At 35.2% G+C, this 23,505-nt stretch overlaps 1 protein-coding gene across 1 annotated transcript; it reads left to right on the top strand.

Moving 5' to 3' along the window:
• Positions 1 to 4,672: 4,672 nt before the first annotated feature.
• LOC100373237 (vesicular inhibitory amino acid transporter-like) lies at positions 4,673 to 16,587 on the top strand. The gene is made up of 3 exons (XM_085507747.1): positions 4,673 to 4,823; positions 8,876 to 9,030; positions 15,514 to 16,587. The coding sequence occupies exons 1-3, from the start codon at positions 4,694 to 4,696 to the stop codon at positions 16,585 to 16,587; spliced, it is 1,359 nt and encodes a 452-aa protein (XP_085363873.1). The 5' UTR covers positions 4,673 to 4,693.
• Positions 16,588 to 23,505: the final 6,918 nt, after the last annotated feature.

Below are 23,505 nucleotides of genomic sequence, written 5' to 3'. Positions count from 1 at the left end.
CTACAGTTGTATTCATATCTAGAATGTAATTGCTACAGTTGTATTCATATGAAGAGTGCAATTGCTACAGTTGTATTCATATGTAGAATGTAATTGCTACAGTTGTATTCATATGAAGAGTGCAATTGCTGCAGTTATATTCATATGACGAGTGTAATTGCTACAGTTGTATTCATATGTAGAGTGTAATTGCTACAGTTGTATTCATATGCAGAGTGTGATTGCTACAAGTATATTCATATCTAGAATGTAATTGCTACAGTTGTATTCATATCTAGAATGTAATTGCTGCAGTTGTATTCATATCTAGAATGTAATTGCTACAGTTGTATTCATATCTAGAATGTAATTGCTACAGTTGTATTCATATCTAGAATGAAATTGCTGCAGTTATATTCATATCTAGAATGTAATTGCTACAGTTGTATTCATATCTAGAATGTAATTGCTACAGATATATTCATATCTAGAATGTAATTGCTACAGTTGTATTCATATCCAGAATGTAATTACTACAGTTGTATTCATATCTAGAATGTAATTGCTACAGTTATATTCATATGCAGAGTGTAATTGCCACAGTTGTATTCATATCTAGAATGTAATTGCTACAGTTGTATTCATATGTAGAGTGTAATTGCTACAGTTGTATTCATATCTAGAATGTAATTGCTACAGTTGTATTCATATGTAGAGTGTAATTGCTACAGTTGTATTCATATCTAGAATGTAATTGCTACAGTTGTATTCATATGACCAGTGTAATTGCTACAGTTGTATTCATATGTAGAATGTAATTGCTACAGTTGTATTCATATGAAGAGTGCAATTGCTACAGTTGTATTCATATGCAGAGTGTGATTGCTACAGTTATATTCATATCTAGAATGTAATTGCTGCAGTTATATTCATATGACGAGTGTAATTGCTACAGTTGTATTCATATGTAGAGTGTAATTGCTACAGTTGTATTCATATGCAGAGTGTGATTGCTACAAGTATATTCATATCTAGAATGTAATTGCTACAGTTGTATTCATATCTAGAATGTAATTGCTGCAGTTGTATTCATATCTAGAATGTAATTGCTACAGTTGTATTCATATCTAGAATGTAATTGCTACAGTTGTATTCATATCTAGAATGAAATTGCTGCAGTTATATTCATATCTAGAATGTAATTGCTACAGTTGTATTCATATCTAGAATGAAATTGCTGCAGTTATATTCATATCTAGAATGTAATTGCTACAGTTGTATTCATATCTAGAATGTAATTGCTACAGTTGTATTCATATGACCAGTGTAATTGCTACAGTTGTATTCATATGTAGAGTGTAATTGCTACAGTTGTATTCATATGCAGAGTGTGATTGCTACAGTTATATTCATATCTAGAATGTAATTGCTACAGTTATATTCATATGACGAGTGTAATTACTACTGTTGTATTCATATGTAGAGTGTAATTGCTACAGTTGTATTCATATGCAGAGTGTGATTGCTGCAGTTATATTCATATATAGAATGTAATTGCTACAGTTGTATTCATATCTAGAATGTAATTGCTACAGTTGTATTCATATCTAGAATGTAATTGCTACAGTTGTATTCATATCTAGAATGTAATTGCTACAGTTGTATTCATATCTAGAATGAAATTGCTGCAGTTATATTCATATCTAGAATGTAATTGCTACAGTTGTATTCATATCTAGAATGTAATTGCTACAGATATATTCATATCTAGAATGTAATTGCTACAGTTGTATTCATATCCAGAATGTAATTACTACAGTTGTATTCATATCTAGAATGTAATTGCTACAGTTATATTCATATGCAGAGTGTAATTGCCACAGTTGTATTCATATCTAGAATGTAATTGCTACAGTTGTATTCATATGTAGAGTGTAATTGCTACAGTTGTATTCATATCTAGAATGTAATTGCTACAGTTATATTCATATGTAGAGTGTTATTGCTACAGTTGTATTCATATCTAGAATGTAATTGCTACAGTTGTATTCATATGACCAGTGTAATTGCTACAGTTGTATTCATATGTAGAGTGTAATTGCTACAGTTGTATTCATATGCAGAGTGTGATTGCTACAGTTATATTCATATCTAGAATGTAATTGGTACAGTTATATTCATATGACGAGTGTAATTACTACTGTTGTATTCATATGTAGAGTGCAATTGCTACAGTTGTATTCATATGCAGAGTGTGATTGCTGCAGTTATATTCATATATAGAATGTAATTGCTACAGTTGTATTCATATCTAGAATGTAATTGCTACAGTTGTATTCATATCTAGAATGTAATTGCTACAGTTGTATTCATATCTAGAATGTAATTGCTACAGTTGTATTCATATCTAGAATGAAATTGCTACAGTTGTATTCATATGCAGAGTGTAATTGCCACAGTTGTATTCATATGAAGAGTGTAATTGCTACAGTTGTATTCATATGCAGAGTGTAATTGCTACAGTTATATTCATTCTAGAATGTAATTGCTACAGTTGTATTCATATCTAGAATGTAATTGCTACAGTTGTATTCATATCTAGAATGTAATTGCTACAGTTGTATTCATATGTAGAGTGGAATTGCTACAGTTGTATTCAAATGCAGAGTGTAATTGCTACAGTTGTATTCATATGTAGAGTGTAATTGCTACAGTTGTATTCATATGTAGAATGTAATTGCTACAGTTGTATTCATATGCAGAGTGTAATAGCTACAGTTGTATTCATATGTAGAGTGTAATTGCTACAGTTGTATTCATATGTAGAGTGTAATTGCTACAGTTATATTCATATTTAGATTGTAATTGCTCCAGTTATATTCATATGCAGAGTGTAATTGCTACAGTTGTATTCATATGTAGAATGTAATTGCTACAGTTGTATTCATATGCAGAGTGTAATTGCTACAGTTGTATTCATATGTAGAGTGTAATTGCTACAGTTATATTCATATGTAAAATGTAATTGCTACAGTTGTATTCATATGTAGAGTGTAATTGCTACAGTTGTATTCATATGTAGAGTGTAATTGCTACAGTTATATTCATATGCATAGTGTAATTGCTACAGTTGTATTCATGTGCAGAGTGTAATTGCAACAGTTATATTCATATGTAAAATGTAATTGCTACAGTTGTTTTCATATGCAGAGTGTAATTGCTACAGTTGTATTCATATGCAGAGTGTAATTGCTACAGTTGTATTAATTATATCATTACTAATGAAAATATTTGGCAAAAGCAGGTATTCGAACCCACAACAACCACAGCAGGAATACAATACTAGTGTGAGTATAATACAAGTGAAAATAAAATGTTTACGAATCTGATATAATGAATTACACAGAATAAATAAATTAGGAAATATAAGGAAAAGTTCTTTAAAGCGCGTTGGTCGTCGCGCCACGTCATGTTCGATATGAGTCTCATAAAGACGTACACAACGCGTGTAAAATTTAATAGTAAATCTAAATTTATTTATTTGCTTAATGATTCAGATGTTATTCTAATTGTTAGGTTTTCAAAATAAAATTATTTTTAATTGCTATTGTTGAGACCATATTGCTGCACTATTTTTAGTCAGTGTTGTTTCGTTGAATAAACAGTGACATAAAAAGTACAGACATGTTTTATCAAAATCAAAATAACAGACTTTGACTATTGCAAATTAAAAGTTTGGATTGTCCTTGATGTCTAAATATTTGCAAAAATTATATTATTATGTACGACCTCACTGAGACAGAAACCATTATGGGTTTGCGAGGTGGTAAAATCTGTGCCGTATGACGCTTGTCGTTCTGCTTCGTAGCAACTGCAGGTCTTCAAGATCAACTTGTCGGTGACTTGCCTGTAGCAGACACACGCATTCTGTTGGGTGACAATTCGTATGATTCTCTGATCAGTAATACCACACGTGCCTTCGTTTTGTTAGCTAGCACATTCATGGTTCAGTAAACGCTCCTTGAGGCAGCAATCTAACCTGTCGTCAACTCATTACTGTGATATTCACCGAACTGACAATACGTCAATTGCAGTGGTTTTCTATTTTGCCTTTCTCGTGATTAAGCGTTGATTATCTTGTAGTGGTACATGTCTCCGAAGCGTTGGCGTACGGGATTGTCAATTTACTAGCGTTTGTTCAGTAGTTTCAAAGACGGTCGTAAAAATTGCTGTTTTCGGGCGCGCTATGATTCCAAGAAACTAAATCCCCCTCTTAATTTTAGCAACTATCATGTATTCATGCATGAATGATTGGAACATTTATAAGGTTCTAACATACAGTTGTGATGTACACAACATGACTGGAATTACGAGAAGAAGCGGTTGTCTCATATATATTTACTATATTGTTGATATATTCGTAATACACAACTTAGTAGCGCCAAGAGGCATATTTCTAAGATGCAAGCCTAAAAGTAGATTAAGAGTTCTTGATTTCTTACCTCCGTATCAAATCGTATTTCTTACGTGCAAAAGAACTGTCATGTCCAATCATACAATCTCATGCGCTACTCGTGATTGGCTACGTACATCTAAACTGAAATAAACCAATCACGTTAAAGCATTTTAATTTCTAATAGGTAGTTTGAAACGAGGTCATTAACACTAGTTGTTCTCATAACAGCAGAGAGACCATCGGAGACTACAGGAGACCATGGAGACAGAAGAAAAGTCTATGTTCGTAGAAATGTCAAATTTCACGGAAAAATCACGGATTCTGACACTTAATAACGGAGATGTTAAAGGAACGGCTGGCAAAAAAGAGCACCCTATTGCAAATGAAGGTATGTTTTACTTATTTATCTCCACTGGTTGATATATTTATAGACTTTCAACGATGAGTTGAAACAACATACATGATTGAAATATGATTGGAACAAGATGATTGTAAACCACTGATTAAATCATCAATTACTTGTGACATATGTGTGCGGCTCGTATTCTACCCACACATTATTAAGGTTTCAGTGGATCACGTTAAAACAACAAATTGTGTACAGCATATGAGATACAATATATTCCGTTTTCTGACATATTATTGAAAATATTAGACAATCGGTTCAAAGTTATTGAATTTGTAGCATTCAATCTGATCAATGTAACGACTACATTCCTTTGCATATACCTTACAATATAGCCACGTTGGTGAACACTTCCACGAAATTCTAGCGACTATTAATTTATTGCCAATACTTCTGGAGTAAGTCAGCATATGTAATCTAAGTAACCAACAAATAAGATTCGTTCTTTCGTGTATTTAACTCCATATGGAGTACGAAATGTTCGTCGAGGACGAAACTGATGAAATTTTTCATTTATTCTCCGAATGCACGGTCTGTTCATGTTGTAGCATGGTAAACAATTCATTTTCAAAACTAAATAAAACTAGCAACGTTCTCCTCAAAAATGTGCATTTACAAATGAGTAAGCCGTGAAAAGAGTTGAGCGCCTTTGCTCGACGAGATGACGGCAATATAACTCGAAGATAAACCATATTTTGCAGCTACCGTTATTGTTCAGTGGTGACTATGGAAGTACAGAGATACAAACAGTGTTTACTTTGAGGCTATGGAAGCATAACAATGTAAACAGTGTTTACTTTGTGGCTATGGAAGCAAAACGATGTAAACAGTGTTTACTTTGTGGCTATGGAAGCATAACGATGTAAACAGTGTTTAGTTTGTGGCTATGGAAGCATAACGATGTAAACAGTGTTTAGTTTGTGGCTATGGAAGCATACCGATGTTAACAGTGTTTAGTTTGTGGCTATGGAAGCACAACGATGTAAACAGTGTTTAGTTTGTGATATGGAAGCATAACGATGTAAACAGTGTCTAGTTTGTGGCTATGGTAGCATACCGATGTAAACAGTGTTTAGTTTGTGGCTATGGAAGCATAACGATGTAAACAGTGTTTAGTTTGTGGGTATGGAAGCATACCGATGTTAACAGTGTTTAGTTTGTGGCTATGGAAGCAAACCGATGTAAACAGTGTCTAGTTTGTGGGTATGGAAGCAACACGATGTAAACAGTGTTTAGTTTGTGGGTATGGAAGCATACCGATGTTAACAGTGTTTAGTTTGTGCTATGGAAGCAAAACGATGTAAACAATGTTTAGTTTGTGGGTATGGAAGCATACCGATGTTAACAGTGTTTAGTTTGTGCTATGGAAGCATACCGATGTTAACAGTGTTTAGTTTGTGGGTATGGAAGCAACACGATGCAAACAGTGTTTAGTTTGTGGCTATGGAAGCATAACGATGTAAACAGTGTTTAGTTTGTGCTATGGAAGCAAAACGATGTAAACAATGTTTAGTTTGTGAGTATGGAAGCATAACGATGTAAACAGTGTTTAGTTTGTGGCTATGGAAGCATAACGATGTTAACAGTGTTTATATTGTGGGTATTGAAGCATAACGATGTAAACAGTGTTTACTTTGTGGGTATGGAAGCATAACGATGTAAACAGTGTTTAGTTTGTGGGTATGGAAGCAGAACGATGTAAACAGTGTTTAGTTTGTGGGCATGGAAGCATAACGATGTAAACAGTGTTTAGTTTGTGGGTATGGAAGCATAACGATGTAAACAGTGTTTACTTTGTGGGTATGGAAGCATAACGATTAAACAGTGTTTAGTTTGTTGGTATGGAAGCATAACGATGTAAACAGTGTTTAGTTTGTGGGTATGGAACCATAACGATGTAAACAGTGTTTACTTTGTGGCTATGGAAGCATAACGATGTAAACAGTGTTTACTTTGTGGCTATGGAAGCATAACGATGTAAACAGTGTTTAGTTTGTGGGTATGGAAGCATAACGATGAAAACAGTGTTTAGTTTGTGGGTATGGAAGCATAACGATGTAAATAGTGTTTAGTTTGTGGGTGTGGAAGCATAACGATGTAAACAGTGTTTAGTTTGTGGCTATGGAAGCATACCGATGTTAACAGTGTTTAGTTTGTGGGTATGGAAGCATAACGAATAAACAGTGTTTAGTTTGTGCTATGGAAGCATACCGATGTTAACAGTGTTTAGTTTGTGGGTATGGAAGCATAACGATGTAAACAGTGTTTAGTTTTTGGGTATGGAAGCATAACGATGTAAACAGTGTTTAGTTTGTGGCTATGGAAGCATAACGATGTTAACAGTGTTTAGATTGTGGGTATTGAAGCATAACGATGTAAACAGTGTTTACTTTGTGGGTATGGAAGCATAACGATGTAAACAGTGTTTAGTTTGTGGGTATGGAAGCATAACGATGTAAACAGTGTTTAGTTTGTGGGCATGGAAGCATAACGATGTAAACAGTGTTTAGTTTTTGGGTATGGAAGCATAACGATGTAAACAGTGTTTACTTTGTGGGTATGGAAGCATAACGATGTAAACAGTGTTTAGTTTGTTGGTATGGAAGCATAACGATGTAAACAGTGTTTAGTTTGTTGGTATGGAAGCATAACGATGTAAACAGTGTTTACTTTGTGGCTATGGAAGCATAACGATGTAAACAGTGTTTAGTTTGTGGGTATGGAAGCATAACGATGTAAACAGTGTTTACTTTGTGGCTATGGAAGCATAACGATGTAAACAGTGTTTAGTTTGTGGGTATGGAATCATAACGATGTAAACAGTGTTTACTTTGTGGCTATGGAAGCATAACGATGTAAACAGTGTTTACTTTGTGGCTATGGAAGCATAACGATGTAAACAGTGTTTAGTTTGTGGGTATGGAAGCATAACGATGAAAACAGTGTTTAGTTTGTGGGTATGGAAGCATAACGATGTAAACAGTGTTTAGTTTGTGGGTATGGAAGCATAACGATGTAAACAGTGTTTAGTTTGTGGGTATGGAAGCATAACGATGAAAACAGTGTTTAGTTTGTGGGTATGGAAGCATAACGATGTAAACAGTGTTTAGTTTGTGCTATGGAAGCATAACGATGTAAACAGTGTTTAGTTTGTGGGTATGGAAGCATAACGATGTAAACAGTGTTTACTTTGTGGCTATGAAAGCATAACGATGTAAACAGTGTTTACTTTGTGGCTATGGGAGCATAACGATGTAAACAGTGTTTACTTTGTGGCTATGAGGGCACGATTGGGCTTGGGTCATTTCAATTCACGTTGATCATTACAAGTCTGATGGGATCATTTCAAATCAGGTTGAATAATTCACGTGCCATACTATCGCAAATTGTCACATCGCGTCTAGAATAACCTACATTATTTTTGATTTACGACAAATCGATAAGTCAGTGTTTTTTACAATACTCATTGGATCTGACGAAGTGTCTTTTACTGGAATGGCTTGGGCCAATAATTACCGTAGTCGAACTTGTTATATTGATTACTCAGTCGCCAGACAAGTCGGTGTCGACGCATATATTCGATTTCTAACATTAAAAGCAATTTTTTAATGTATGAAATCTATACTAACGCCCTCTTCACAGCGAATCTGGTCAGTATTTGATTTGTAGGAGAATTTCAAATTAATGGACATCGATTGACCCACTGAATGTATCACGTCGCTTAAAAGTATCTACATCCCAGAAGTGTTTGTAGTGATTCGATCTCTTGATATCTGTGCATAGATTTGCAAAATTAATGTTGTTTACAAAGCATTGTGCACGTAATTCCGTGATTACACGCAGTGTTCACTGTATTTATGCGTTAACGTGCTAATCACGTATATCCCACACACAAAGAGTGTTCAGTACACTCTCAGTAGATTGAAAATAAACAAAATTAAATTACCTGTCGACTTAATCTAACATTTGGTAATTGCAAGGCCAATAACAAATGACATGATATATTATAATTATTACCAAATTGTTTTTTTCAGGAGACGGATCGGTACTACAAGCTGCTTGGAATATATGTAACTGTGTCTTTGGTGTGGGCATTATAACTATACCGTACGCCGTCAGGGAGGGCGGGCTTATTGCGTCAACGGTCATATTCATAACTGCCTGTATAATTGACAACTATACAAGTAAAGTAAGTGCGTTATTTACATGAATACGGTTACAACACATGATTTGAGAGATGGCCACACTACTGTGCCTATAAGTAAATACGTTGGTTTTTAATATTGTGTTTGAACTGCTAGTGTAAAATGAGCATAGTGTAAACATTGTACAACGGTATGCCATGCATCAAGCTGTCTTATACAGTGATATATCGTAACATTGTACAACGGTATGCCATGCATCAAGCTGTCTTATACAGTGATATATCGTAACATTGTACAACGGTATGCCATGCATCAAGCTGTCTTATACAGTGATATATCGTAACATTGTACAACGGTATGCCATGCATCAAGCTGTCTTATACAGTGATATATCGTAACATTGTACAACGGTATGCCATGCATCAAGCTGTCTTATACAGTGATATATCGTAACATTGTACAACGGTATGCCATACATCAAGCTGTCTTATACAGTGATATATCGTAACATTGTACAACGGTATGCCATGCATCAAGCTGTCTTATACAGTGATATATCGTAACATTGTACAACGGTATGCCATGCATCAAGCTGTCTTGTACAGTGATATATCGTAACATTGTACAACGGTATGCCATACATCAAGCTGTCTTATACAGTGATATATCGTAACATTGTACAACGGTATGCCATGCATCAAGCTGTCTTATACAGTGATATATCGTAACATTGTACAACGGTATGCCATGCATCAAGCTGTCTTATACAGTGATATATCGTAACATTGTACAACGGTATGCCATGCATCAAGCTGTCTTATACAATGATATATCGTAACATTGTACAACGGTATGCCATCCATCAAGCTGTCTTATACAGTGATATATCGTAACATTGTACAACGGTATGCCATGCATCAAGCTGTCTTATACAGTGATATATCGTAACATTGTACAACGGTATGCCATCCATCAAGCTGTCTTATACAGTGATATATCGTAACATTGTACAACGGTATGCCATGCATCAAGCTGTCTTATACAGTGATATATCGTAACATTGTACAACGGTATGCCATACATCAAGCTGTCTTATACAGTGATATATCGTAACATTGTACAACGGTATGCCATGCATCAAGCTGTCTTATACAGTGATATATCGTAACATTGTACAACGGTATGCCATACATCAAGCTGTGTTATACAGTGATATATCGTAACATTGTACAACGGTATGCCATGCATCAAGCTGGCTTATACAGTGATATATCGTAACATAGTTGATTGTTATCATGCTTCCATTGTACTCACTTCACATATGGGAATCAAAACACAATATTTAAAGCCACTGTAATTTCAAATCTTGAGGTATTAATTGATATTTATTTATTGATCTTTAACATTGTTAAGTAACACAAGACTTACCTCTAAAATTAATTGTCGTGTTTATCCTTCGGTCGTGTCTAATTATTTTTGAAATACTAGAAAGTATATATTTTCAAGGATAAATCAAGCCCTCGTCTATATACTAATGACTATTTTTTCATACTACTTGATAAGATTTGGAGTGTAGTCCTAGTAGGATAGTTCTCAAGATAATGAAGTGACTTTGATTCCAAATCCTAGTTAATCTACCGCACACCCGTCTTAAACACAATTATGATAGGATGCATTTAACTTACTCACTACTTGATTAGTTTCCATGACGACTGAACCTCATGGAGATGATGATTAGCTTGTGCTGGAGATAGACTTGCAAAAAGGAAGAGAGGCAATTCTCAACTAATTGGTCACTAGAGGGCGCCGTACTATTATACTATATAAACGTGCAAGGATGCACTGATAAAGCAAGGCACCGGTAATCGGTGCTCTATGTCTGTTACCTAGGTTACCTATATCTTATTCTGTCATATTGACGCCAACGTTTGGCCATCATTACGTAATCTGTTGGGATTAGTTTAAATATTCCCCAATCGCGATGTTGACTCTACCGAATATTTCACGTTTGATGATCATTCACACATTAACAGTAGAGGGCAAGGGGGGATAGCTTACAGCTTACGGAATACCCCTTGCCAACCTTCTTAACAGTGGTTACACAACCTACAAACACGTATAATAATAAATTTATTCATAATACTGTAGGCCTCCGGCCTCAAGGTATACTCATTGTAATTACATAGCATGTTACAGAGGACAATGTCATTTCACAGTGACTGAAAAAGAACAAGAAAATATGAAAAGAACATGAATTGTCAGACCAAAATAATTGTATTACGTTTTTTTGTGGCGAGAAAAATTAATTTAGAAATGTTACGCAAGATTACTGCATTTTGTAATTGTAATAGTGATATAAATTTTTCGGGTGAGGGAAGTGTATAATAATAACTCTTGGTAAACTCTTGGTAAAACAGACAGATAATGCAAAAATGGTACTCGTCCTCTACACAATTGGTATTACATAAAATACAAACTCTTTCTGTGCGTGTATTATGGAATTTTCTATCAGTTTCAATACGTAGACAATGGGCAGACATTCTTAAACGACACAATGCTTCTCTGTAACAGTCTTTTTGGACTGTTTTAAAATAATTCTCTTGACCAAATATATATTTAAATTTTCTATAAAAGCACAGCTTCGAAAATAGCTCGAGTCCACTTTGCCAATTTTGAATATCAATGTCCAAGCATCTCTGTTTGAAAAGCTTAACAAAGTATTCAGAGTTCCCCACCCCTTGGTTGTACCATGCCTCACCCAGGCCATAAGAAAGAAGTAACATTTTTAAATTCAGGACCCAACACTTTTTACCCCTTTCTGCTTCATGGTACTGAAACATGTAACATAAATATACCAATCTGTGTCAGGGTAATGATAAAATGCGAAGCCAGTACTTAATAATCCTAATAAGTCTAAACGTTTTAATAGTGAACCTACCTAACTCTCCCCTTATAGCCAAATTTGGTGCATTATGATAGACTTTCAATATAAATCGACAGAATTTGTTTTGTATAATTTCAACTTGATTGCCATTGTGAAAGCCCCAGACTTCGCTCGCGTACATTAAAATTGGTAGGATTTTACCATCAAAGATTTTAAATGTAATATTTACATCAATACCGTCAAATTGCAAAATACTTTTCTTAATCGCAAACAACGATCCTGACGCTTTTTTGGCCAAACTAGACTGGGCATAGTTCCAAAGCCCAGAACTCGACAATACTATACCCAAATAATTATAATAAGAAACAACTTCTAGTTTATGTCCTGCAATCCACCATTGCTCAGTTGATTTCAATCTGCCCCTACGCCTTAATACCATTACTTTAGATTTATCAATATTAACTTTTAGTCTCCATTTATTTACATATAGATCCAAACTATTCAGAAGACGTTGTAAACCCATAATGGAAGAGCTAAAACCTGCCAAATCGTCTGCAAATAACAAATAAAATAATTTTATAGGCGTTATATAAACTCCGGCGTGGCTGTGTTGTATTGATTCGCCAAGATCATTTACAAAGAGAGAGAAAAGGAGTGGCGATAAAACACTGCCTTGTTGGACTCCTACTTCACATTTGAACAATTCAGAAATACCTACTGGGGAGCGAACACATGCCCTGATATCTTGGTACATGGACTTCAATACTTTAAATAGTTTGCCACCCATTCCCGATTTTGTTACTTTATAAAAGAGTAAGGTGTGGTTAATCCTATCAAATTCCATTTCAAAATCTATAAATGCCCAGTATAATTAACTTCCTAATGACAAATAACGATCAATAATGGTTGATAAAATGATTAGATTGTCAACTGATGAATAATTTTTACGGAAACCAGTCTGTTCTTCCACAATAGGATAGTGCAAGTTCACCCAATTAAGCAGACGATGATATATACTATCACTGAAAACTGTTGTAATCGAAGGCAATAATGTAATACCTCTATAGTTATTAACTGAATCTCTTTCACCCTTCTTATAGACAGGAATAATCAAACCATGCACCCATTGTGGAGGGAATATACCAGTATTAATTATTGTATTGAAAAGTAATTGTTTAAAAATCATAGGAATATGCTTAAATATTTCCGGCGATAAACCATCAATACCAGCTGTCTTATTTGCATTTAACCGACTAAGGGCATGTTCCAATTCCACAATTGTAATGCTTGATCTAAAATCTGATAGTCAATAACTGCATTTGACTCTGGCAAAATTAATAAATTATCAAGATAGTCTTGAACTTCTTCTAAAAACATGTTACTTTCATTCCCATAATTCAAATCTGTACTCGTAAAGAGTTGAGAAAAATAAACATGCCATGCGCTTGGTTGGATTTGTGTAGATGGGCCACTTTTCTTACTATTTAATAAATTCCAAAATTCCTTTGTATTCGGATTGATTGCAGAGATGTAAAGTTCACGTTTTTTGAGATTGTTAAATAATTTCTTTTTGTCCCTTAGCAATATACGATAATTATTTCTGTGAGTAATATAGTTTTCAAGATTAACAACAGATCTACAATTTCGAAACTGATTTAGGGCTTTCCTGGTCTGTTGCTTCATATATTTGCAGTCATCGTCGAACCAATTACTTTTCTTATCAAACACGTATACAGTGGGTATACAATCTACAAACATATTCAAAGTGGGTATACAATCAGGGACACGGGAATGTCTGATCACTGCTCTAATGGGGGTAACAACCAACAACTACTAAGATTCGTTATCAAGGGACACAGGGATATCTTCGTCTGGTCACTGCTCTAATGGTGTTACAGCCAGCATCTACTAAGCTTCGTTGTCAAGGGACACAGGAATTCCTTTGTCTGGTCACTGGTCTAACGGGATTACAGCCAACAACTGCTAAGCTTCGTTGTCAAGGGACACAGGGATTCCTTTGTCCGGTCACTGCTCTAATGGGGTTACAGCCAACAACTACTAAGCTTCCTTTTCCAGGGACACGGGAATACCTTCGCCTGACCACTGCTCCAATTGGATTACAGGTAGTAGTGGTCGTTTTGCCTCGACAGGAGATATACATCCAATATCTAGACAATTTGTTGTTCTAGCATGTGAACCTCACAACACTCAACCTTTGCATCTCCATAGCAGTGTTATTATTAAGACTCCAAGATTTTTAAAATCAATTTAAAATACTGCCTCATCACAGACTCTTGTATCTTGGGACAAACAAAGTACCTCTTTAGTGGCCCGTGATATGGAGGATGGAAGCAATCTCATCATTGAGAAAACTAGTACCTCAAGCAACCCCCTGAGTAAAGCCAATTCAGAGAACACTACTATATAAATCTAGCGCTTGGGCCATCTATTCACCAATTGCCAGAACCACAAGAAACCAGTAGTAATTGTAACACAAATGAAGTTGTTGTTTGCACTCAGTTGCTAACTGAGCAATGCATATCATAATAATATCATAATCACTGGGCAAAACACCGAAAGGTGTCTCGCTACAAGCAATCGTGCAGTTTTACTAGTGGCCAAGTATTTATTTCAGTTAAAGACCTAAACAAATAATCATCTGAAACTACATCGCCTAATTAGGTTATTTGGGTTTCTATTGAATTTAGACTGAAATGAAGCGTGAAGTGGAAGTTTTTGATGGGGCATCACATGCTTCTGACATCAGATATCAACTTTAGCAGGATTACCAGGAGGACTATTCATTCTATTGTTCTGCACACGATGTGCTGTACATATCCATCACAACTTACTCGTCCAGTGTTATTATCTACTTTTTCATGCATTGTCCGGAAAAAACTGTTATTATAACATGCAGGTTCTGTCTTTAAAAGTTTGCATTATATTTGCTAATATCCCCGTCAAAGTGATGTGTGCTCTGTTTGTCCAGCTTTTAAACGCTTGTTACATGGTGGGTTGAATACTAATTATTATGATTCATCAATAGAGGACATACTTACATCCTCAGTCATTTTTAACTTGAATATGTCGATAAATGTGGGGGAGGGGGCATTGACAATTAGCCAGTGGGGCATATCGTCATCGTATTGAACAGGTGCTGCCCCCGGGGCACATACACTAATTTTCTTACCTAAACATTGCAACGAATAAATCCATTTTTTGAGTTTTATAAAACAGTGGGTATACAAATAAATATAGGTGTAGGTAACATATCACAACATTTAGTGAAGATCACCTGTTTGTTGGATTAACAGAATAGGTCACGTAATACATTTTTAAAAGCCCTAATCATGTCCAACTATATATTGTCTGCAGAGAATCAGAATAATTTATTCACCGTGACTATCAATCAAACTAAGTAAGCGTTATTCTCCCATAAAAAAAATTGTTTATAAGAATCATGTGTGCGAATGAGCAGTAATCAATTTGCAGGAAAATTGCATAGTGATTACATTTTAGATTACTGATTACTGGTTAGACTTATAAGATTTTGTAAGGGAAACTACAAACATATTGTTTATATAACAATTAATAAATGACGTATATTTTGGTCCTAATTAAATCATGTGTATTTTCTCAACAGATTTTAGCATACTGTCTATATGATGACGTCACAGACGTGGATGGAAACGTCAGAAGAGTTCGAGTACGCAGCAGCTATGCCGACATTGCAGAGGATTGCTGGAAGGGATTTGGTCGTAAAATGATTATAATTATACAATTGATTTATGTGACTGCTGTTGCAACACTTTATCTTGAACTCTCGGGATTTATTTTGGTGGAAACATTTCCTCAAGCTGGAATTTCTGAGCTCGGGTGGACATTACTCTCCACTATATTAGTTTTGCCAACGATTTTTCTGCGTACATTAACGCGAATTTCTTGGTCAAGTATGTTAGCTGTGATGGCTGTGTCTACCATGTTTGGAAGTGTTCTGGCATATTCAATCTATGAAATGAAGAAAGAGGGATGGGAATTTACTCTAGACCACAGAGTGACTATTGAATCATTTACCACTTGCTGTGGCGTTCTTCTGTTTAACTTCGAAGCGAGTTTTGCTATCGCGGGTGTTGAAGAGAGTATGCGAGATAGATCAAAGTTTGCCAGGATGGTGAACTTGAGTTACGTCTTCTGCACATTCTTTCTTCTGTTATATTCGATCCCACCATACATTGCGTTCGGTGACAACACGAAAGAATTTATCACCTACAATTTGCCTAACAACGCCATTCACACAATTGTTAGTTTATTGTTGGTTGTTAAGGCTCTCTTCACATACCCACTGTTTTTCTTCTTCATAATTGACAATATTCATTTGTTGAATCTTTCGTTTCTGCCACCATGTTATGGGGAGGCACGTAAACATTTTCCTCCAGTGTGGGCCATGATTTTTCGCGTTGTCATAGTCCTATTCTGTCTATTTTTAGCTGTAGTTGTGCCACACTTTTCAAAGTTTATGGGATTCATTGGCAGCTTAGTCAGTCCCTGGATGAGTTTTATATGTCCCTGTGCATTTTATTTAATTCTAAAACGACACGAATTGGGTAAGAGTGAAATAATCATCAATCTTGTCATAATTATAATAGCTAGTCTCATTTGTGTAGTTTTTAGTATATTGTCATTTAGAGAATTGGTGAGAACCTTTCAGTCTGATTAGTGAAGATAACTTTAAAACCAAGAACGCCGTGACCAAATTTCATCTGTTTTAAACAGTCGGCATTTGCTTAACTCTGCGTATGTGATATAAGCCCGAAGTCAAAGTTCTTTCAAAACAAAACTATATTTGTCATATGAACTCACCATAGATCACACAATTCTTGACATGATACTACTAAAAAACAACATTTAAGAAATGACATACATGGCAACACCATAGAAACATATACAACAGTGTAGACACCATTACTAGCTATGTTCACAGTTCAAATTATAGTTCATCATTTAGTTCAATTCACTCAATACATTTCAAACCATAGCTTATAAATGAGGTCATGGTTCACAATAATTCAAATAAATATTCGCGGTTTGCGATTCAAATTAAGAATCAAAACTACAGTTCAATTCATATTTCACGTTTCCATTCCGCTCATTCAAAGCATTGTTTTCACGTTATGACTGACGAATGGATTCGAGTCAAGGTCTATATGGTAATGAGCTGTCATAGACATATGATGTAGTCAGTTTACCATTCAATGTAATGAGTTGCAATTCATACAAGATGTAGTCAGTTTACCATTCAATGTAATGAGTTGCAATTCATACAAGATGTAGTCAGTTTACCATTCAATGTAATGAGTTGCCATTCATACAAGATGTAGCCCGTTTACCATTCAATGTAATGAGTTGCAATTCATACAAGATGTAGTCAGTTTACCATTCAATGTAATGAGTTGCCATTCATACAAGATGTAGTCAGTTTACCATTCAATGTAATGAGTTGCCATTCATACAAGATGTAGTCAGTTTACCATTCAATGTAATGAGTTGCCATTCATACAAGATGTAGTCAGTTTACCATTCAATGTAATGAGTTGCCATTCATACAAGATGTAGTCAGTTTACCATTCAATGTAATGAGTTGCCATTCATACAAGATGTAGTCAGTTTACCATTCAATGTAATGAGTTGCAATTCATACAAGATGTAGTCAGTTTACCATTCAATGTAATGAGTTGCAATTCATACAAGATGTAGTCAGTTTACCATTCAGTGTAATGAGTTGCCTTTCATACAAGATGTAGTCAGTTTACCATTCAATGTAATGAGTTGCCATTCATACAAGATGTAGTCAGTTTATCATTCAATGTAATGAGTTGCCTTTCATACAAGATGTAGTCAGTTCACCATTCAATGTAATGAGTTGCCATTCATACAAGATGTAGTCAGTTTATCATTCAATGTAATGAGTTGCCATTCATACAAGATGTAGTCAGTTTACCATTCAATGTAATGAGTTGCAATTCATACAAGATGTAGTCAGTTTACCATTCAATGTAATGAGTTGCCATTCATACAAGATGTAGTCAGTTTATCATTCAATGTAATGAGTTGCCATTCATACAAGATGTAGTCCGTTTACCATTCAATGTAATGAGTTGCCATTCATACAAGATGTAGTCCGTTTACCATTCAATGTAATGAGTTGCAATTCATACAAGATGTAGTCAGTTTACCATTCAATGTAATGAGTTGCCATTCATACAAGATGTAGTCAGTTTACCATTCAATGTAATGAGTTGCAATTCATACAAGATGTAGTCCGTTTACCATTCAATGTAATGAGTTGCCTTTCATACAAGATGTAGTCAGTTTATCATTCAATGTAATGAGTTGCAATTCATACAAGATGTAGTCCGTTTACCATTCAATGTAATGAGTTGCCATTCATACAAGATGTAGTCCGTTTACCATTCAATGTAATGAGTTGCAATTCATACAAGATGTAGTCAGTTTACCATTCAATGTAATGAGTTGCCATTCATACAAGATGTAGTCAGTTTATCATTCAATGTAATAAGTTGCAATTCATACAAGATGTAGTCAGTTTACCATTCAATGTAATGAGTTGCCATTCATACAAGATGTAGTCAGTTTACCATTCAATGTAATGAGTTGCCATTCATACAAGATGTAGTCAGTTTACCATTCAATGTAATGAGTTGCCATTCATACAAGATGTAGTCAGTTTACCATTCAATGTAATGAGTTGCCATTCATACAAGATGTAGTCAGTTTACCATTCAATGTAATGAGTTGCAATTCATACAAGATGTAGTCAGTTTACCATTCAATGTAATGAGTTGCCATTCATACAAGATGTAGTCAGTTTACCATTCAATGTAATGAGTTGCCTTTCATACAAGATGTAGTCAGTTTATCATTCAATGTAATGAGTTGCCTTTCATACAAGATGTAGTCAGTTTACCATTCAATGTAATGAGTTGCCTTTCATACAAGATGTAGTCAGTTTATCATTCAATGTAATGAGTTGCCTTTCATACAAGATGTAGTCAGTTTACCATTCAATGTAATGAGTTGCCTTTCATACAAGATGTAGTCAGTTTACCATTCAATGTAATGAGTTGCCTTTCATACAAGATGTAGTCAGTTTATTATTCAATGTAATGAGTTGCCTTTCATACAAGATGTAGTCAGTTTACCATTCAATGTAATGAGTTGCCTTTCATACAAGATGTAGTCAGTTTACCATTCAATGTAATGAGTTGCCTTTCATACAAGATGTAGTCAGTTTACCATTCAATGTAATGAGTTGCCATTCATACAAGATGTAGTCGGTTTACCATTCAATGTAATGAGTTGCAATTCATACAAGATGTAGTCCGTTTACCATTCAATGTAATGAGTTGCCATTCATACAAGATGTAGTCAGTTTATCATTCAATGTAATGAGTTGCCTTTCATACAAGATGTAGTCAGTTTATCATTCAATGTAATGAGTTGCCTTTCATACAAGATGTAGTCAGTTTATCATTCAATGTAATGAGTTGCCATTCATACAAGATGTAGTCGGTTTACCATTCAATGTAATGAGTTGCCTTTCATACAAGATGTAGTCAGTTTATCATTCAATGTAATGAGTTGCCTTTCATACAAGATGTAGTCAGTTTATCATTCAATGTAATGAGTTGCCATTCATACAAGATGTAGTCGGTTTACCATTCAATGTAATGAGTTGCAATTCATACAAGATGTAGTCAGTTTACCATTCAATGTAATGAGTTGCCATTCATACAATATGTAGTCAGTTTACCATTCAATGTAATGAGTTGCCATTCATTCAAGATGTAGTCAGTTTACCATTCAATGTAATGAGTTGCCTTTCATACAAGATGTAGTCCGTTTACCATTCAATGTAATGAGTTGCCATTCATACAAGATGTAGTCAGTTTATCATTCAATGTAATGAGTTGCCTTTCATACAAGATGTAGTCAGTTTATCATTCAATGTAATGAGTTGCCATTCATACAAGATGTAGTCGGTTTACCATTCAATGTAATGAGTTGCCTTTCATACAAGATGTAGTCAGTTTATCATTCAATGTAATGAGTTGCCTTTCATACAAGATGTAGTCAGTTTATCATTCAATGTAATGAGTTGCCATTCATACAAGATGTAGTCGGTTTACCATTCAATGTAATGAGTTGCAATTCATACAAGATGTAGTCAGTTTACCATTCAATGTAATGAGTTGCCATTCATACAAGATGTAGTCAGTTTACCATTCAATGTAATGAGTTGCCATTCATACAAGATGTAGTCAGTTTACCATTCAATGTAATGAGTTGCCATTCATACAAGATGTAGTCAGTTTACCATTCAATGTAATGAGTTGCCATTCATACAAGATGTAGTCAGTTTATCATTCAATGTAATGAGTTGCCTTTCATACAAGATGTAGTCAGTTCACCATTCAATGTAATGAGTTGCCATTCATACAAGATGTAAGCAAATAACACCGAATAAACGGCAAGGTAAAGACTATGTCTAATTATAGTAAATACGTACTGCGTGCGTGACTCGAACCAGCGCTCGCGTACGGCACCTAATCGCCTAGCTTCACGCCACTACACGTCTTCCCCTCGGCCACCGGGCATCCCCAAAAAAGGATGCTTAATAACCGAGCTTATTACGTGCAGAGAACGTGAAACCCGTCCACGCGATACGCGCCACACAGCATGGCCAGAATGCGGCAAAGGCCTTCAGATCTGGCTGTAGTAGGATGGTGAAAGTAACGGTACAGCATTTTAACAGTGCCGTACGCGAGCGCTGGTTCGAGTCACGCACGCAGTACGTATTTACTATAATTAGACATAGTCTTTACCTTGCCGTTTATTCGGTGTTATTTGCTTACTTTACTTCCTATGTCGACAGCAACTATGAGTTTAAAAATTATTTCTCAGTACTTATTCACTGTTAAAATGCTGTACCGTTACTTTCACCATCCTACTACAGCCAGATCTGAAGGCCTTTGCCGCATTCTGGCCATGCTGTGTGGCGCGTATCGCGTGGACGGGTTTCACGTTCTCTGCACGTAATAAGCTCGGTTATTAAGCATCCTTTTTTGGGGATGCCCGGTGGCCGAGGGGAAGACGTGTAGTGGCGTGAAGCTAGGCGATTAGGTGCCGTACGCGAGCGCTGGTTCGAGTCACGCACGCAGTACGTATTTACTATAATTAGACATAGTCTTTACCTTGCCGTTTATTCGGTGTTATTTGCTTACTTTACTTCCTATGTCGACAGCAACTATGAGTTCATACAAGATGTAGTCAGTTTACCATTCAATGTAATGAGTTGCCATTCATACAAGATGTAGTCAGTTTACCATTCAATGTAATGAGTTGCCATTCATACAAGATGTAGTCAGTTTACCATTCAATGTAATGAGTTGCCTTTCATACAAGATGTAGTCAGTTTACCATTCAATGTAATGAGTTGCCATTCATACAAGATGTAGTCAGTTTACCATTCAATGTAATGAGTTGCAATTCATACAAGATGTAGTCAGTTTACCATTCAATGTAATGAGTTGCCATACAAACAAGATGTAGTCAGTTTACCATTCAATGTAATGAGTTGCCTTTCATACAAGATGTAGTCAGTTTACCATTCAATGTAATGAGTTGCCTTTCATACAAGATGTAGTCAGTTTACCATTCAATGTAATGAGTTGCCTTTCATACAAGATGTAGTCAGTTTATTATTCAATGTAATGAGTTGCCTTTCATACAAGATGTAGTCAGTTTACCATTCAATGTAATGAGTTGCCTTTCATACAAGATGTAGTCAGTTTACCATTCAATGTAATGAGTTGCCTTTCATACAAGATGTAGTCAGTTTACCATTCAATGTAATGAGTTGCCATTCATACAAGATGTAGTCGGTTTACCATTCAATGTAATGAGTTGCAATTCATACAAGATGTAGTCCGTTTACCATTCAATGTAATGAGTTGCCATTCATACAAGATGTAGTCAGTTTATCATTCAATGTAATGAGTTGCCTTTCATACAAGATGTAGTCAGTTTATCATTCAATGTAATGAGTTGCCTTTCATACAAGATGTAGTCAGTTTATCATTCAATGTAATGAGTTGCCATTCATACAAGATGTAGTCGGTTTACCATTCAATGTAATGAGTTGCCTTTCATACAAGATGTAGTCAGTTTATCATTCAATGTAATGAGTTGCCTTTCATACAAGATGTAGTCAGTTTACCATTCAATGTAATGAGTTGCCATTCATACAAGATGTAGTCAGTTTACCATTCAATGTAATGAGTTGCCATTCATACAAGATGTAGTCAGTTTACCATTCAATGTAATGAGTTGCCATTCATACAAGATGTAGTCAGTTTACCATTCAATGTAATGAGTTGCCATTCATACAAGATGTAGTCAGTTTATCATTCAATGTAATGAGTTGCCTTTCATACAAGATGTAGTCAGTTCACCATTCAATGTAATGAGTTGCCATTCATACAAGATGTAGTCAGTTTACCATTCAATGTAATGAGTTGCCATTCATACAAGATGTAGTCAGTTTACCATTCAATGTAATGAGTTGCCATTCATACAAGATGTAGTCAGTTTACCATTCAATGTAATGAGTTGCCTTTCATACAAGATGTAGTCAGTTTACCATTCAATGTAATGAGTTGCCATTCATACAAGATGTAGTCAGTTTACCATTCAATGTAATGAGTTGCAATTCATACAAGATGTAGTCAGTTTACCATTCAATGTAATGAGTTGCCATACAAACAAGATGTAGTCAGTTTACCATTCAATGTAATGAGTTGCCTTTCATACAAGATGTAGTCAGTTTACCATTCAATGTAATGAGTTGCCTTTCATACAAGATGTAGTCAGTTTACCATTCAATGTAATGAGTTGCCTTTCATACAAGATGTAGTCAGTTTATTATTCAATGTAATGAGTTGCCTTTCATACAAGATGTAGTCAGTTTACCATTCAATGTAATGAGTTGCCTTTCATACAAGATGTAGTCAGTTTACCATTCAATGTAATGAGTTGCCTTTCATACAAGATGTAGTCAGTTTACCATTCAATGTAATGAGTTGCCATTCATACAAGATGTAGTCGGTTTACCATTCAATGTAAAGAGTTACCATACAAACAAGATGTAGCTCGTTTATCATTCAATGTAATGAGTTGCCATTCATACAAGATGTAGTCAGTTTACCATTCAATGTAATGAGTTGCCATTCATACAAGATGTAGTCAGTTTACCATTCAATGTAATGGGTTGCCATTCATACAAGATGTAGTTAGTTTACAATTCAATGTAATGAGTTGCTATTCATACAAGATGTAGTCAGTTTATCATTCAATGTAATGAGTTGCTATTCGTACAAGATGTAGTCAGTTTACCATTCAATGTAATGAGTTACCATACAAACAAGATGTAGTCAGTTTACCATTCAATGTAATGAGTTGCCATACATACAAGATGTAGCCCGTTTACCATTCAATGTAATGAGTTGCCCTTCATACAAGATATATTCAGTTTACCATTCAATGCAATGAGTTGCCA

Source organism: Saccoglossus kowalevskii, chromosome 14, assembly GCF_978046115.1.
Source record: "Saccoglossus kowalevskii chromosome 14, keSacKowa6.1, whole genome shotgun sequence".
NCBI lineage: Eukaryota > Metazoa > Hemichordata > Enteropneusta > Harrimaniidae > Saccoglossus > Saccoglossus kowalevskii.
The sequence above is the reverse complement of the archived record's forward strand: the minus strand, read 5'-3'. Positions and strand labels throughout refer to the sequence as shown.